At 42.2% G+C, this 17,776-nt stretch overlaps 1 protein-coding gene across 16 annotated transcripts in view; it reads left to right on the top strand.

Annotated features, from left to right (window-relative positions):
* SPECC1 (sperm antigen with calponin homology and coiled-coil domains 1) overlaps nucleotides 1-17,776 on the top strand; it is a 97,347-nt gene that overhangs the window by 48,093 nt on the left and 31,478 nt on the right. For 9 of the 16 annotated variants that reach the window (XM_080563218.1, XM_080563220.1, XM_080563211.1 and 6 more), the window contains 4 exons: nucleotides 5,143-6,701; nucleotides 8,556-8,763; nucleotides 9,434-9,507; nucleotides 10,046-10,224. In XM_080563218.1, coding sequence (XP_080419344.1) covers nucleotides 5,143-6,701; nucleotides 8,556-8,763; nucleotides 9,434-9,507; nucleotides 10,046-10,224 — 2,020 coding nt within the window. The other 7 variants (XM_080563216.1, XM_080563215.1, XM_080563217.1 and 4 more) reach the window with 5 other exon arrangements.

Raw genomic sequence — 17,776 nt, 5'->3', positions numbered from 1 at the left:
ATGTTTTGAAACATATGACTTTAATACTGCAGAGTGCTGTGAATAGTTTTCTTTTATTTCGTGTTATGCTGCCCTTGCAATTCAAATAAGGTATCCATTGTTTTAAGAAATCACACCCAAGATGCGTCTGTCTTCATGGTTTAATCTTACATGACTGAAATGCTTTCTGAAATGAATCAGCGGTCAGCATGCTTGAATTGCACAGATGAACTGTAAGTGCAGGAGAATCACTACCTACTTAAACTTTGAAAGAATGATTTATTAACATGGATTTTTAAACATGCTAGAGAAGAAAGAGTGCTTTTATTGTTCTTAGCTTAAGAGTTGCCAGAATTAAAATTTAGGAAGAAAGTATAAAATGGAACATTCCATATTAGTTTGTGCTTGGAAGAGCTGAAGCCCATGGTATTAACCTTTGGGTTATTAATACGTCGATGGAGAGAAGGATTAAGAAAAGGGCAGGCTGTGGGACACAAATGACACACGGACCAGAGGCAAATAGTTGCAGAGTGACTCCAGGTCTAAAAAACAGATTCGATGCAGAACATTTTGAAAGGTGGTCCGGTGGTCAGATGAAATCGCTTCCCAGCTGAGATTCTTCCTCTGCCTGGGAGTGGAGAAGCAAGTATTTGAACTGTTAATTCTACTTAAGAGACAAGTAAAATAAATTTAACTTCAAGGCTAGCGCTTTACTGAAGAGGCAGTGCTAATGTGTTACCTCAGAGCGCACGAAGTGTGAAGGCAGAGACACTTGTCTGAATCTTCATTCCAAAACGTCACCTGTGCCCCCCCCATGACTATGGCAAAGTGTTTGCCACCTACTCTGCCCTGCTCTGCCAGGGCTGTAACTACGTCGGCCAACCTCCACGACTTGACTTCTGAACAGCAATGCCACCTGTTCCACTTTGGGGTTTAGGACGTGTTTTTTTTCCATTCTCTTCTGCTTGTGGATGCCCCTGTGGGAGCTGATGTAACAGGTGTTGAGAGCTTAGGTCAAATATAGATCAGAGGCAGTATGTGGAAAAACCAAAGAGCAGTCCTGATCCATCCTTCTGCGAAATACAATGTAGTTGTGCAGCAAATGGGATTAAAAATGGCTGAAGAGCATCATGAGGTGTCACCTTTTATCTCATTAAAGTCCCACTTTGTTTCTGACACCAGCTGAAAGGCAGCAAGTATCCCCTGGCAGAAAGCAGCGCAAACAATAAAGCTGCACAGCAGGCTGTGAGCCAGGAGCTCCAGGGTCCTAATCCTTACTGACTTACTGTGTGACCTTGGGTAAGGCATTTCTCTGTGGGTCTCCGTTCTGTAACCTGGAGTTAACAATTGCCTGTATCCGTGGCTTTGAGCATTAAATCATTGTTGATTTTAAACCACTGTGAAGGTTAGAAGTATTATGTGAGTGTTGAGGTTTAATCCCTTACACCTGAATAGTATGGCAGGCTCTGAGAACGGAGGAGCTCTAAGGACTACGGCTGGGCTCCAAAGCGAGGAACGTGATGGTAAGGTGACCTCAGTTTGAGCAAAACAGGTTTTCAGGAAATAACTCCCAGTGGATTATTCAGGAATAATTCCCCGTTCTCGTGAAGTGGAAGAACACAAGCTGAGCCCATTGGCAAGCTGGGTGCAGCACTGGAGGAATGGGAGGTTAAATATGGTGCCAAGGGAATTGGAAATATGTTGTTGGGCAGAGGTGAAGGACGCAGCCTGAGCTTGGACCCACAGGGCAGTGAGGAGGAGGTTGTACTCAAATTTGTCAAGAGGATAGTTAAAATAACAGTCTTGGCAGGGAGGATGAATGGTGAAAACAGGAATGAGGTGCCATAGCACCATTTTGACCAAATGGGAAGATATTTAAGGGGTTGGGTATTTTTCCCAAGTGTCGCCCTAGAGATGCAGGGTAGGCTATTTTTTCTCTTCCCGGCTCAAAACAGCAAGCACCTTCTCAAAAATGCATTTCCATGTGATTCCAGCCACTTGAAAAAACAGCATAAATCAACCCAAAATTGGGTTCTGCAGGTTGGCAGACACGCGTCTGTCTGGAGCCTCCCTTGGACCTTAACCAGAGTAGGGTGCAGAGCTAATCAGGTCACCCGGGAGACTGTGCAGCCTGAAATTGAGCTCCCGCAGAGTGGGTGCCTCGGGCTGTGGGGCTGCCGGTTCCATTTATAACAGCTGCACTGCTCAATTTCAAGGTCATTGCAAGCGGGAGCCATCCATAAAATAGACTTTATATTAGTGCCTATGTTTGGTTTGGTGCTTTCTAATCAACATGTGCTGAGAGCTATTTCTTTTCTGGGTTCTCTTTGGCATTTTCGTGCTCCATGGCACTGTGCAGGGTGGAGAGAGGAAAATACATACATGCTTCTACAGCATGAAAAACCACGCAGGTTGGTTGATGGTTCCCGATGGATTGCAGATGCGTTGTGATTTATGACAGAACAACTCAGCAGAGTATGGAGTCACAAAACACGGGGCAGGTTGAGTAAGCTCAGTGAAGTACAGATAATCCCAGTTAAATAATCCCAGTTAAATATGCTTGATGGTTATCCTTATGTATACATCTTCCTTTGCTCCGGATCGTGTTGTGGTTGTGAGCTGATGGCAATTAGAGGCACACTGGCATCGCTACCAGAACTGCTACGTTTCTCTCAGAAACAAGTGTTTTTCTTAGTGCTGTACAATTCGTCCCAGCGTGTAGCAGCATCGTTCTTTGTTGTGATGTGTGTAACACTGCCCAGTCAACACTACCCACTGCTTATACAATGCTGCCCTGTCATGTGCTGACCAGATGACAGTCATGGCCTTGCATTAGTTTCAGCAGTGCAAAAAACCAGATGAGTTATTTGGGGCACTTGCTTTGTCATGGGATTTCGTTATGACAGTCGAAAAACCTTTCAGATTGAACAGAAGTCCAGGGCGTAGCAGAAGGCCGTAAAAGCACACCTTGGGCTCCATCAAAGAACATCTATGGCCACATGTAATGCATATTTTACATCTTTAGCCTGTAGCATGGTTATAGCTTGTGTGAGTACTGCTCCTCCACTCAGGACTCTCATATTGCTGCATTTTCAATGGACACATGCCCTCGCTCTCTGTCGTGCACTCCTGGGAATCCCCACGTGAACCTTCTCCCTCTGAGCAGGAAGGAGCTGTGCTGAGCTGTACTTCTGCTGGAACGACACGTCGCATCAGTCCATGCAATTTCCCTCCTGTCCATCATCTTACGGTGTTAGCTGCATCAGCACCAAGAGCTTTGATTGTCTGCTGAGCTCAGTGAGTACAACTTACAGGTGCCAGATTAAGCAACAGGATGAGTGGCGAGCCCGAGCCTTCAGATGTGACAAGAGAAATGCGTTCCCGGGTCTGGAGCTGCACCGGCAACCATTTGAGCTGCAGTGGAAACACTCCCATCCCTGCTTGCCTTGCACTTTTCACTGGGGAGCCCGGTGCTGCCTTGATACAGTGGCGCCTCCAGATGTAGATGACAACGTGAAACTGTGTGGGCTGCTCGCTCTCCGGCCAGCCTGTCCCTGCTATCTCTTCCCATAAACACTGGACCCTTTGTCTCTGGCCTTATCGTGCCCCTGCCATCACAGAGCCCTTTCTGTGCTCTCCTCCCAGCACAGCGCCTCTGTGTTCAGGGGGCTTTTCTTCAGCTGCTCTTTGTCCCTGGGTGTTTATTGTGCCTGCTGCAGAGTGTGTGTGTTTGGGGGAGAGGAGGAGGGGCTCCTGTTTGTGTGGGTTTTATAAACCTCGTGCAGTCTTCAAAAGAGATGCTGAGCAAAGGGGGTGTTGTTAACATTAACCCGTCAGTACCCTGCGCTACTGACGGTTGCAGAACTGGACTGAGATTCCCTCACTGTGCAAAAAACGTTTTGGGATGCTTATGAAGTCGCCTGGCTGTGTAAGGCAGTAGGCACGCAGTTGGGCAGCAGGGAGTCTGCTCCCCCTTTGGTCTTAGCAGACATCTGATTTTCTGTGAATTTTTCCTGTGTATGTCAGCAAAGAGAGCCTTCCAAACTTGGAGAGAGGTGGCTGATTCTAGGATTTACCCCCAGAGTGCTTCTGGAACTTGTTTTCACTCCAAACACTGGATCAGTAGCACTTTGTTTGCTTAACTGACTCGTGCATCCTGTTTGTGTGGCTACATCAGACAAAATCTCTTCTTTGTACCGTATTCCAAAACTTTATTCTGTACTTCAGGGCTTTCCCTTTTGAGTAAATTTCCGAAAGCAGAAATTTGAATGTGCTTCTCTTCTTTAACTGGATTGTTAATACTTTCATGGTTAGGATGGTTGTTATTGTTTCTTCAGTACCCGTGGTTTCATCTTCCAAAAGACTTGAAAAATGAAGATCAGCTACTCAGAAATGTTTCCTTGTAATCACATAATGCTTTGCCATGAGGTTTAAAAAATAATAATAAATAAAATGAAAAAGGAAGAGCATCAATTTTCTAACCCCCTATTGTTCTTCCTCCATAATGGAGGATGGAATTTATAACAAGAAAAATCTTTTGTCCATCTCTGTGAGAGCGGCAGCAATACAATTGTCTTAGTGTTCAAAGTGCCAGGGGAGACCGTTTTGTATTTGAGGCTCCATTTCATTAAATCTGCAGACAGAATAAGTATTTCAAGCCTTGTTTATGCTTCTATTCTGCCTCAATTGAGCATAATGCAAGTACTGGTTTCCTGTGTGTTAAAATACTCGTGTTGTTTTAAAAAAGTAAATTACATTTTATCATCAAAGACTGTATCTTTTCTCAAGTTACTGAATCTTCCCTCAGAAATTAATAGGTGTAAATTCAGCATTTCACAAGGTAGCATAAAGAATTTTTCTGTTTTCAGATAATTAATAGCCCAGTATTGGAGGTTGCAGTTTGTATACCGCAGCATCTGCATGTTAATAATATAACACTGGGAAGTAGTTCAGCAGACTGTGTCCCTTTGCAGGGGGTGGGAGAGGAGGAAATGCAAAATAATACGAACCTTTGTGAAACATGAATCCACGCACTCAGTCATGACTAAACCTATCCAAACATTCAGGTGTTTCTTCCAAGCCTGCTCTAGGCTCTAGTGTTGTCCTGTGACGTGTTTTTGTTTATGAACTCACTCAGTTTGCCTCATCTCTTCTCTCTTCAAGGAGCGGTCTCAGCTGCAAAGCGCACAGGGATTCCGGCACCCCGGGAAATATCATCATCTGTATCAAGAGAGAGAGCTGTATTGCGTGGTCAAGCCAACACTAGGAAAACTCAGCCCAGCCCCACTTCTTCTGGTACGCCGACTCCTACCAAACATGTGCGTCCCACTAGCAAGTCCAAGCAGGAGAGTGAAACTGGGGACAAGGCTGTTTTGGAATCTCAGGTTAAAGAACTCCTGGCGGAAGCAAAGACAAAAGATTCTGAAATTACCAGGCTCCGTTGTGAACTGAAGAAATGCAAAGAGAAAGGGTCGCTTAACCCTGAACCTTCAGACCAAAATTTAGAACCATCGTCGCCTGTTGACATAGACCCACTAATAAGGACCCTTCAGGAAAAAAACAGGACTTTTCAAAAAGAGCTTGCCAGCCTGGGAGAAGAAAACCGTGTTTTGAAAGAGAAATTGCTTTATCTAGAGAACTCTCCTCTCTCAGACACAACAACAAGCAGTGGAGGTGACAGCAGCCTCCCAACCCCAACTACCCAAGAATCCAGTTTTGGAACCCCTTCAAAAAATGCATTGAGAAATGAAACAGATGAGCACAGGCAGCGAGTGAATGGGGGCGCACTGCGCAACTCAGGCTCTTCCAGCAGCGATGTCACTAAAGCTTCCTTATCACCTGATGCGTCAGATTTTGAACATATAGCAGATATACCTTCCAGGCCAACATCCTCCAACAGCAACCACGTCAAAGGTTCCAAATGCTCCACTACAGGAAGTTCTCCAAACAATATTAGCGACCTTTCTGTTGCATCTCTTACAGAGAGAATACAGAAAATGGAGGAGAATCACCATAGCACAGCAGAAGAACTACAAGCCACTTTGCAGGAGCTGTCAGATCAACAACAAATGGTGCAGGAGCTGACAGCAGAAAATGAGAAGCTAGTGGAAGAGAAAGCTCTCTTGGAGACTTCCTTTCGTCAACATAGAGACAGAGCAGAACAGCTGAGTCAAGAAAACGAAAAGCTAGTGACTCTCCTCCAAGAGCGGTCCAAGAATGAAGAAAGCAGAGCTCAGGAGGGCAAAGTCCTTGAACTGGAACAGAAGTGTGCAGAAGTTCTTGAAAAAGCACAATTTGAAAGAGAGAAATTGCTTAACATTCAACAACAGTTAACCAGCAGCCTGAGAAGCTTAGAAAGGGAGCATCAAGATGCCCAGCAGGTGATTAAAGGCCTGAGAGGTGAAAATGAGAAGCTGCTTAAACTACTAGAAGTGGAGCAGCAGAGCAACAGCACAGTTACAAAAACTCTGGAGGACTGTAAAATTGCATTGGAAGGTCTAAAAATTGAGAATGGGTCTCTAAAAACCCAGTTAGAGAGTGAGAAACAAAAGGCTGCCGAAATTAATGCAATGGGATGTACTACTGACACCTCGGAGGTGCAAGAGATGCTGAAGGTAGCCCATGCAGAAAAGGATCAGTTAGAAGCATCTTGTACCGAGCTTAAGCAAGAGCTGCTGAAGGCTAACAGTGAACTGAAGCATGTTCAGGGGCTGCTATCTAAGGTAAAGCAGTAACAGTTGTAAAATATAATTTGTCTGTCTTCCCACAAATAGTCTGTGGATTGGTATTCAGCAATTGATTATAAATATCCGTGATTTCAATTGCATTCATTAATTTTGAGTGGAAGCTGGGGCCATATGATATTTTTTGTTTCTTCTGCTATGTGTGTGTGTTTTTCCAGGAATAACTGGTAGCACAGCTGTGCTTATAAGTTCAAAATTTATTTTCCCTAGTGTTTTCTGCAGAATTTACCATTTTGGCAAACAGAAAGGCATTTATCAAAATTGGAGCAAGAGAACAGGTTAATAAAACTTTACTTTTGATATTATGCGAACAAAGATTAGTGAAAATCACTTTGTAATCCAGGTAAAGAGAAGGACATAAGTATTTATCAGCAAATAATAAATCCTTGAGAAATCATGAAGGACAGACAGATTAGTAAGTGGTGAACTATGGATGTCACTGGGTACAAGAACATGCAAACATGCTCAGAGAAGTCGATATTTACATACTTACGATGTACAGTCAAGCTGCAGATGAGATTCTTTTGGTGAAACTTAAGTATTTTTACAAAACTGAAAAGTACTCTTTTGAAATAGGTAAAATAATTGCCAAATATATATATATATTTTTAGAACTATTTTTTTTTCTCCCTCATTTGGTAGTTTGTAGCTTTGCTCCAAGCAAGCTTAGATCAATTATTGGTTCTGTTTGCTGTCTGATTTTGGGTGCTCAGAAGAGAGCTGCAATGTGGGGTGTCACAGGACAGGCATTAATACAGTGCCAGGCAGTGATTAATGCCCCATCGCTGCAGAAGGAGTGATAAGCAGTGTGTGCAGCCCTTCCTGTGTGGGAAGGGATCATGGGAAGAGCTGGAGAATTGGCTAGCTGCAGAGGAAGAGAGCGTTGCCAAAACTCACCTCTGTGATTTGAGCAGTTTAGAAAATCCAGGTGTCTTTTCAGTTTAAATAGGTGACCACAGCAAATGGAGTTCGTAGAGGAAGTTCCCTAATGTTTTTGAGTGCTTGCTGGAGCTGCAGAGTATGAAGAATAAATGAAAAACTGCTGAGTGCTCAGACTCTGCACCAAACTTTTATTGCTTGGTTTTGAAACCACAGATTTCCTCCTTTTTACTCTTCCTTTCCCTCGAATTAAGCTGTTTTGAATCATTGGCTATTTATGACACCCAAACAAGACCACAGGCTTCTGTAAGGCTGCCCTCGAGTCAGCCTGTGCCAGTGCTACTCACTGAATTGGCAGCCTACACCTTGCTTTTCTGTAGCTTGGTCATACTCAGGGATCTCCCCCACCCTGAAAGCATCGATCTGTAGGTAGGCCTGAGCCAACAAACTGAAGTGCAGCAGTTCCCCCTTCAGTAATTCCAGATGTCCTATATCCAGAAAGTATACTTATCTGCAGTAGCTAGCTCTCCTACATATGTTTTCCCAATCCATCAGAAATGCGCATGGTAAAAGCAGCAAAGTTGTTAATATGGCCAAATTGATTACCATCTTGGCCCTAAGGCAGCTATTTCATTCTCATAAACGGGAAGAGATCTGGAGCTTTCCAGGAACATCGTTCCTCTGTTCATTACCTGCACAGACTGGTTTGAAATTATGGTAATCGTATAGAAAACTTAATTCTCTTCCTAGCATCTTCTTTTGTTATCTATGACCAGGAAAGAACACTGACGTTAATAACTCATGTATGTTTCCTGAAACTGTCTTGTTAGCGTTGAAACTCGGTTTCTATAATGCACAGAACAGAGGTTCAATTCTCTGAGTAATCAGTAAAATCTGAGCGGTATCTGTTAAGAAATAAAAGGCAGCCTTGCAGCTTTCTTTCCACATTTCCAGGCTGAGAATGAGTGTGGTCAGCTGAAGGAGGTGTGTGACCGGCAGGCTGAGCAACTGAGCAGAACCAGCCAGAAGTTGCAGGAAAAAACATCAGAGAACGAAGCAGATATCAAAAACCTGAAGGAGACCATTTTCGAGTTGGAGGACCAGGTGGAACAACATCGTGCTATCAAGCTTCACAACAACCAGCTCATCAGTGACCTAGAAAGTAGGTGGAGCTGAAAAAAGGATTTAAGTGAACTTATTCTGGAGGCTTAGTTGTGGCCAGAACCGGGAGGAGAAGGCATGTCTTGAGGTGTGTGACAAGAGCCTCACTTCAGAATGATTTGTTTTGATCAATCCTTCCTGTTCATACACACAAGTCACAATTTTAGCAGTTAGTGCTACAGAAAGAAAATTACAGCCAGTCTCCAAAACTCATTCTTTAACGAATGATGTATCACCCATTCGAGAACTAGAATTACTGGCCTTTTAAAGAGCTTTCAGGTAAAATTGCTAGGATCAGCTGGGAAGTCGAGTTTGCAGCTGCAGTGTGGAAGGGGAGCTGCCACCTGGTGGATTGAGTTGCTCAATTCTCTTACCAGTGTTAGTACTGAGTGCTTATGGGCGGGTGTACAGACCAAGTGATCTTACACATGCAGTTCTGTAAATTTAAAAGTCCGGTAAAATGCCTCAAAATAATAAACCATTTTAGAGGTGTTTGAGTGATAAATCTGTTGCTGATTCCATTCCTGATCCACTGACAGTATCTTAATTTCCATTACATCTGTTAGTGGCATTCCTAGAGGCAAAATCAAACAGGCTGCTTTGCCCTCTCATTTTCACTTTTCACATTACCCTTGTGTTTAATAATCTTTTCATTTTTTAACCGTTTTTAGGTAAAACAATGAAGCTGGAGGAACAAAAACAAGATATAGAGAGGCAGCTGAAGACTCTGACTAAGCAAATGAAGGTAAGGCTCAGACACCATGGCAAAGCTATGCTGAGCTTTTATTGTAATACTGGATTTCAGTTAGGCATTGTATTTTTTTCTAGAACAATTGTAGAAGCTTCTACATCTTTTCATTCTCTGTCCTCTTTGTTTATAGATGATTCTTTGCCTATGATGGAAACTATAATATATCCTTTGCAAATTACTTTTGCTTTTTGTACCTATGAACTTGTGCTACTTTGGAACATCTGTTCCTGCTTCATGAGTAGCAGTGAGCTCTTTTCAGCAACAGTGCTTGTAGTAGTATCACAAGTCTGAATGATCAATAGCTATAGGAAGAACCTTGACTGCACTTGTATTGGAATGGAGAGCTAAGCATCAATTTCTTCTTTGGCAGTCTGGTCAAAACAGTAAACAGGCAAGTGTTTAGTTTGACCTCAGCATCTTGAAATTGTGGTGAAATGCTGGTCTCTTATGATCACTGAGAGATTGATAACAAAGTGCTCAAGTAAGTGCATTTTTACAGCAAACAGTTTGGCGTTGTAATTGTTTTTCCTAGGAAGATACAGAAGAATGGAGGCGTTTTCAAGCCGATCTGCAGACTGCAGTGGTTGTAGCCAATGATATTAAGTGTGAAGCCCAGCAGGAGCTCCGTGTAGTGAAGAGGAAGCTTCAGGAGGAAGAGGAGAAGTGTGCTAGACTGCAAAAGGAGCTGGATGAAGTGAAGGGCAACAACAGGTTGGTTACTTACAAAAGCCAAGATTTGATCACTGTGACTGCTAACGTGCATGCAAACAGTGCTTTGTCAATAACTATTCATTGGCTTGGATGTGCATGTTGTCTGTTTTTAACTCTTCTGACGGATTTTGTGGTCTTTTATTCAAAGATGTTTCTGTTCTTTTTTCTTTTTGATGATCCAGTTCTGTCACCTAGGCCATGAATGTTTTAATAAGCAAATATTAAGTAATAGCAATTGCTAATATCCTTTCATAGCTTTGTTCTCACTACTGTATTCCACTGTGTTTTATCGCTTTCATAACTCTGCACAGCTGTATTAAACTGTCTATAAAAAGCTTCTTTGGCTACATATGGGACATCCAGAAGAGAATTGCATTCAAACTAAAATGAGGACTAGCTGGACTTTTGTTCTGCAGGTCTGCAAGTCTGATACATGCTGATTGAGTGATCAATGCAAGCACTAGGATCTCCTGTCCTTAAGTCAAAACCTGTTGTGTGATTAAATGGTGTGGCCTGTGTTAACATTTATCCCAGAAATGATTTGTCATGCAGTGGACCCACTTGAAATTCAGTGGCTGTAGTCTGTGGCTCGGGGGGGAGCAGTAAATGCGAACTATTTAGAGATATACCCTGGCATGGTGAGCCTCTTGGGGAGCATGGTAAGAACAAGTGACTTACACAATTGAATTTGGAATCAGTACAGCTGCCTTACAATGTGGCTTTTATTCAGTGCAGGATGTTTTATGTGTGACCTTTTATTCCAAAAGTCATACTACAATTGAAGTACTAAATAATAAAAGATGGAGAACAAAAGGTGTATTAGAAGGAGGAACTGAAATTTATAAAGAAGGCAATGCGCTACTCTTATTGCATTTGCACAAGCAGAACCAGAGCTTCAGGGACAAAAATTTGTGCAGGGGGAATGAAGAAAGACAAAATAACAGTAATACCATTTACCGAAAACATGCCAAATTAGCTTTGCTTTTCTGGATTTATCCAGTTAATGTCTCCCATAACAGGTCCAGGGCTTCTGTTAGAATAGCCATGGGAAAACAGCAAACACTCATTTATTTCAGGTGGAGTAAGTGTCCAGCTTAATGTTGCTTGTATTTTCTCACTGTTTTCCATTCAGAAGTTTCCACAGCAGCTGGACAGTAGATGGAAGTACAAAGATGGGGTGGCTTTTATGTGGAGGCACGTAGTTCAGAACTGATGGATAGAAAGAACAAATTCGTTTTTCCTTTTTTCGAGAAAAAGAAAAGAATGCGTTTAAGTTCCAGGTTCATTATCAGAGTCCCCAGTGGATGCAAAGAAAAGCTGTTATGCATTATGTATTAAGGCAAAATGATTAGTAGCCAGTGCTTAAATTCTGGGCTCTATTTTCATTCTTAATTTGTTCTTAATGAAATTTCTCTTGTTCAGAGCACGGGTGAGGTACATTACCACTTTTCCCAGTTTATATGTTACTCCATATACATACATATATGTATATAAGGGCAGGAATCATTTACTTGTAGTTTCCCTCTTTATTCTTTTGTTTTTTAATATAAAGATGTATATAATAATATTTAAACTGAATGGAAGATGACCCACTAATTGGTCAACTGGGATATTTATCTTACGTGTATCAGGAACGTGCATGCATTGTCAGTCCTTTGGCATAAGAAGCCTGAGCTGAACATGTCACTTTTGAAATTAGACCACGGGAATTCACACATACATAGTTTCAGAAGGAGGCATTCAGAAATATATTTAAGTCACTTTTAACATTTGTGTCTCACTCTTTCTCATACATATATAGAGATATATGTGTGTCTTTTGCGTCATGTTGACAGTCTGTGTAGCTTTCTGTGAGTATTATTTATGTTGGTTGTGGAGCCAGTCGTACTGTCTGCAGTGGACAATGTATGTTCTCTTTCAAAGGCAGGTAATGAGACCAAATTTTGCATCTGTCAATTTAGGTATAACAAATTTGACTGAGTATCAATCACAGTGTATGTGCAGAGAGTACTAAGGCAAAGTTTCAGTACCAAGTGGTGTGGAGAAAATAATGAAGTCTATGTAAGTCATTGGCTAAACAACCCACTGATCGACAGCAAAGCAGTGAAATTTTATAGCTGTACTGACCTATAAAACAAAATCTTGAAGTTGCCAAAGCTACTGCTGAGAACCAGTTCTATACTTCTACACTGTTACTTTCGCATTCGTGAGGTTGCTGTCTTCCCAGCACCTCAACTTCTTCTACCCAGAAAGTTCTGGGGATATTCTCATCATTGCTTTTAGTCAGTGTTCACAAACGCTACTGCTTGAAATCAGCAGTAGATTCTGGTGCCTGTGGTGACTTTAAATGCATGCTCAGCACTGGTGGAAACAGTTTGTAGCATGATACCTTAACACAGTCTGTAAAGTATCCCTTATATTTGTTAATGTTGAGCAGCTGTGCATTCAGCTGAATGTCTGAGAGTCCCTAGTGAGTGTTTCCTGTCTTATTTTTAAGTTCTGATTGGAAAATGTACCTTCCAAGTAGTTTGTTACTCAAAGGTTTTTTTTGGCAAAACCTCATCTATCTCTTGAGGGTCAGTAGACTCCACCTCATAAATTGATCTTGAAGCCAATTTATCTCCTACGACATCCTGCCATTTTAATGTTTGCCTGTGGCTGCCTGAATTCCTGCCTCCAAGTTTGATTTCACCATTACATTCTTCTAATCAGACAAAAAGTCATTTTTGGTTCAGGAAGAGCCAAAGAACTTGCAGAAAAAATCCTGATGAGGTCATCAGAGTTCATCTGAATGAAGGTAAGAGCCTCCCAAAGGCATCTTTAACACAGATTAAATGTCTAATTCTATGACTAAGAATGTTGGGGGGAGGTTGGACATCAAACAAATGGAATAAGGAAAAGAGTTCACTTGTCCCAAGTTAGTACTGATTAAAACCTACAAATTAATTAACCCGTGTTTCAGTCTTCTATGATACTTTACATTCTAATTAATGCTATTTCTATTCAGTAAAATGTAAAAGCTTACAATCCACTGTTGCATAACTGTTTTCTCAGGCATGGTGGAAATAGAGATAATGTAGTCTCCATCTTTGGAGGTTTTCAGGACTGGACTGGATAAGACCCTGAGTAACTTGGTCTGGTCTTATAGGTGACCTTGCTTTGAGCAGGCAGTTGGACTAGGTGACCTCCTGAGGTCCCTTCCAACCTGAATTATCCTATTATCGATCCTGCAGCAAATCTCATCTTTTCAGAAAAACTTGCCTCAGAAATAAACTCACTTTTTGCAGCTATTCGAGGATCAGATATTCCATTGTTGGTAAAAACATTGGGTTTGTAACACAAAGTTACTCCTGAATGCACCCAAATTTCACACGGCCCTTTTTGGCTTCATACACGTGTTTCCAAGCCTTTCTAGCAATACAGTGTTTAGCAGCAGTGAAAGTTTTAAGGTCTTCCTTTGATTCTTTCCCTCCCAAGTTCTCAAAAATTATTTTGGCATTATAATATTATGTGCATTGAACCGGGAGCATGGAGGGAAGATAGCTGGGCTGGGAGCAGCGTTCAGAAGACAAAGAAATTATATCTGTAATTAAATGAGCCACTCCTAGAACAAAGAAAGACCTAACCAAGTCCTCAAATAAAAGTGTTAAGTGAAAATTGTGATGTACCCCACTAATTTGCTTCTGTTCTTCCTCCTAAAGTCTCAAATGCCGCAGCATGGCAGTGTTACATGCTTTTTCTCCTGGAAATAAGCTTGTACTCTATGTGTATTAAAACCTGCTGTCAGTCTGTATGTGCTGATGTGCTGCTCATTTGTGCCTGTGTTTTGCAGCTGTTCTGTCTTACGGAGGTTCGATAGTTCATTCTGCTCTCACTTAAAGTAAGCAAAGTAGAATGTCGCAGCAGGGCCCTTCAAGTATTGTTTGTTTGCTCTAGTTAGGCGCTCCTCAGAATTTTTGGTACCAAATGGAGATTGTTCCAGCCCCTTTGGTGCAAGGACCCTGAAACAAACTCTGAGGTAGCACGTTTCTAATTACCTGAGCAGGTTCATGTACCCATTTTGATTGAATAGTCCTAAATGATTATAGGCAAGGAAAGCCAGGAATGCTACCATGTCTGTCCTTTGAAATGGGTTCCTTGGCTCTGAGAATTTAATCTCTTCCTATCTGAGCAACATAGGTTTATTTTTATTGCTGGTTGCTCATAGTGTCCCAAAGCTAAGCTGGTGTGGTGGAGTGTTAAGGCACTCCTTTAAGAGATGGGCTTTGTGCCACCACCAGCATTTCCCCCTTTCCCCTTTGTTTAGTGATGGTGGGATGATTAACTAGAATGGGCATTGTATTGCTTCTTATAACGTCCCCCGTTGTTGTCTGTATCTCTGTAGGTGCCTGAACTCTACCAGCTAACACAGCCCTGGATGGATGCAAAGCCAGGCCTGTGAGACACTTCAGGACATGCCTTCAACTTGCAGCTGAAAAAGGGAAGTTTCAATTGGAGAAAAGCAACTCCAGTTTTTTATTGCCCTGCAAAAGTCGAGTGTATCGCAAAGTGTGAATGCTGCTCTGGTCCACCTTCTCCCCACGGGCAAGAGCCTGTTTCTTTGTTTCAAAAGGCTTCTATCTTCAGAAGACTCCATGAGGCCGAAAACGTTCTGAATTAGCTTAAAACCAACTATTCGTAATCACAGAGATTTGGGGGACTGAACTAATTTGCAGTCCTTTTGGAGGGATGGGGGTATTTTTCCTGGAACAGAAGTTCAAATGTGCCATTTTAAGCTTAAAAATAAAACTGAGTGTGTATGTCTAATTTGTAAAAATACACATTGTGTTCTCCGTATAATACTATAGCCATAGATCTGTGTGTGTCTAAATACACGTGCGTACAGATCTGTACGTATACATACACACAAACTCAAGTGATTCCCACCTTTGCAGTTGGGTGAGTTGCTCATGGAAATTAGGTTACTGAAATCCAGCAGGAAAATTGAATAGAAGCATTAAGTTACTGAATTGGTACCAGCTGTTTTGTTTGTTTGGGGCTTTTAATATTGCATTGACAATGCACTCACCACTTGGTGGCATGTCTCACTCAGTGTGTGTTAGGAAGCAGTGTGATGCTCAAGGAGCATATCCTGCTCTGACTTTGACAGTATATGTCCTACGTGAGGTTTGTCCTGGCTGAGAATTGCAGATGGATAGATCCAGAAGAAAAAGCAATGAATATATTAAGCTCCTAATCAATATCCTCTAAGAAGGTGTCTTTCTCGTGCCCTTATTGTCAGTGAACCAACTCAGGTGAAGTATATGATCAGGGAGAACTTGCTTCAATTCAGTTTTGCTACTGGAGACACCTGGAGAAAGCTTTCGTTGGATACCAACAAGAAACTGAGAAGTTACCATCTGTGCCAGAAGATCATCAGTTCGTTCCAGGACTGGAATTTCATATTTTGGATGTGGGATTCCTGCCCTTTTCTCCTGGATGCGAAGACCTAGCAGGGGCCTGATCTCAGAGCAGGCTGAGCTAAAGAATTCTGCGGCATATCCTGGCTCTGGCACGGCCTTCACCTATGTGCCATGCTACTGGAGTGTATGCATATATGCACACTTGTGTTGCCTTTCTTTACTGTGCTGGCAGCTGTTGAATGTCAGTTTTTATGTTTAAGAAATATATATATTGAAGTGCCAAATAAATGTTTGTGTCCGGAATTGTCTGCTGCCTACTCTTGGCATCTCTTCTGTTCTGTGTATCAGCAGCTGTGTGTCTCTGTGTCCCTTGCAGTTCAGGAGGATTCACAATGACAGGAACTGTGTCAAAGGCTAGATTGCAGAGCAATTATTTCTGAAATGCGGTTCTGTTGTCCTAAGCCACTTGTAATGGAGAGATCAGAGCAGTTAAACTTTCAAACCTATGAAGGCTGCTGTTGCCAAAATCTATACATTAAGCACAGAAAGATTTGTACCGTGTTATTGTCCACATATTCTAAACCCAGAAAACAAGCAGACTGACTCTTGCCTTTAGAGAAGAGCTCGCTGCATCTACTTCTCTCACCAGTGAATGAAACTAAGCAGTGGTTTTGTGAAAAGGGCTCTGCACATTAGAATTTCTTTGTGGCTGAAGTGCTCCGCTTCCTCCTGGAGCTGCTCCACTTGAGCCAGCTGCGCTTGCAGCTTTTTTGTGTGTAAACCATTCATCCTTGTTTCAAGGAAAGCATACAGCAGTAGATGACATTTCTTAACTCCATCCTCTTTGTAACAGGGCTTAGTCAGTCTTCTTGGCTGGCCTAAACTATGCTAAGCTAAATGAAATGTGTGCACAAGGAGCCATTTTTGGTTTGAAGGTAGGGCTCGGCATTAATCTTTGTAACTCGTTCTACACTGTCCTCCACAGCTTGTTACTGCAAGTTCAGTTCTGCTTCTCTATCAAGAAACCCATGTATGTACACAAAGGTGCATCTTGTTTTACAGATTTTTCTCTTCCAAAATGGAAGGTACTCACCGGGTTTCACAATTTTTCATTGTTTGTTGGCTGTTCTCTGTGGCATTAGATGAAGCAAATAGGTCTCAGCAGTATTCTATCTGCTTTCGTGCCAGCGTTTGCAATGTGAGAGGCCTCTGTTTTCTGCTGTGATGGTGTTTAATCTAGGAGGTTGTTTCAGGGTGCATTAGGAGACTGTTACAAATATACAGACTTAAGGTTACAAGAAGTATTCTAACAAAATTGGACCCAGTAGCAGCTCCAGTGCTTGAATATTCATAATTAATCTGTGCAATGACAGAAGAGTGGCGTGTGATTTCTCAGTGGATTTGTCTGTGGCATGGCACACAGGCTGGTCTAGGTACACTAACTTTATTTTAACATGCTTGCATCCTTTTGCAATGAGAGGCTAGACTAGTCTGTGGGGTGTGAGCTTTTCTCGGAGTTAAATCCTGACCCATGATTTGTAGCCTCGCTGAGCCAGGTAATTGTATTGCCAGCCGTCAGTCCTTTGCAGTGTCTTGTGGTGCCATTTAGTATAGTTCCTCTCTGAATAAATGAAATCTTGAGCCAGACCCCTTTCCTGCCGAAGTGATGGCTGCCTGGAGCATACCTTTGGCTTATTTTATTCTTAAGATTCACCAGTTGGCCTACAGGCATTGACCATTCTTTTCCTACTATGATAATGTCCCACGAACCTTGTGCTTTGTGCTCTTTGCCTGGTTAAACAGACAGAACTCTATAATTCTTGAAAATACAATGGGTTGTGTTGGGTGGCTTGGTGTCCTGAGGCAGAAATCTGTCCTTTCTCTGTATTTCATTAGGAGCAGGGCTCCTTCAGCTTGTGTGTTGTCTTACAAATGGAGTGCAGACACTATCACCTGTTGATTTGTTGCTTATGTCTTATGAAGCCATGAAGAAAAAAAAAAGTGAAGGGCTGAGCTTAAAATTAGCCAGCAAAACACTGGCTCCCTCAGAGCTCAGTGGATCTTATCCAGTCTGCCTTTCCTCCTTATTGGATTAAATGGAGAATGGAACTGAAATGGCTTTTTCTATAGCCATCTGCCTCTGCAGGCCC

Source organism: Anser brachyrhynchus (genome assembly GCF_964034855.1).
Source record: "Anser brachyrhynchus genome assembly, chromosome: 20".
Taxonomy (NCBI): domain Eukaryota; kingdom Metazoa; phylum Chordata; class Aves; order Anseriformes; family Anatidae; genus Anser; species Anser brachyrhynchus.
Note: the sequence above shows the minus strand (reverse complement) of the source record. Positions and strands in the feature narration are given on the sequence as shown.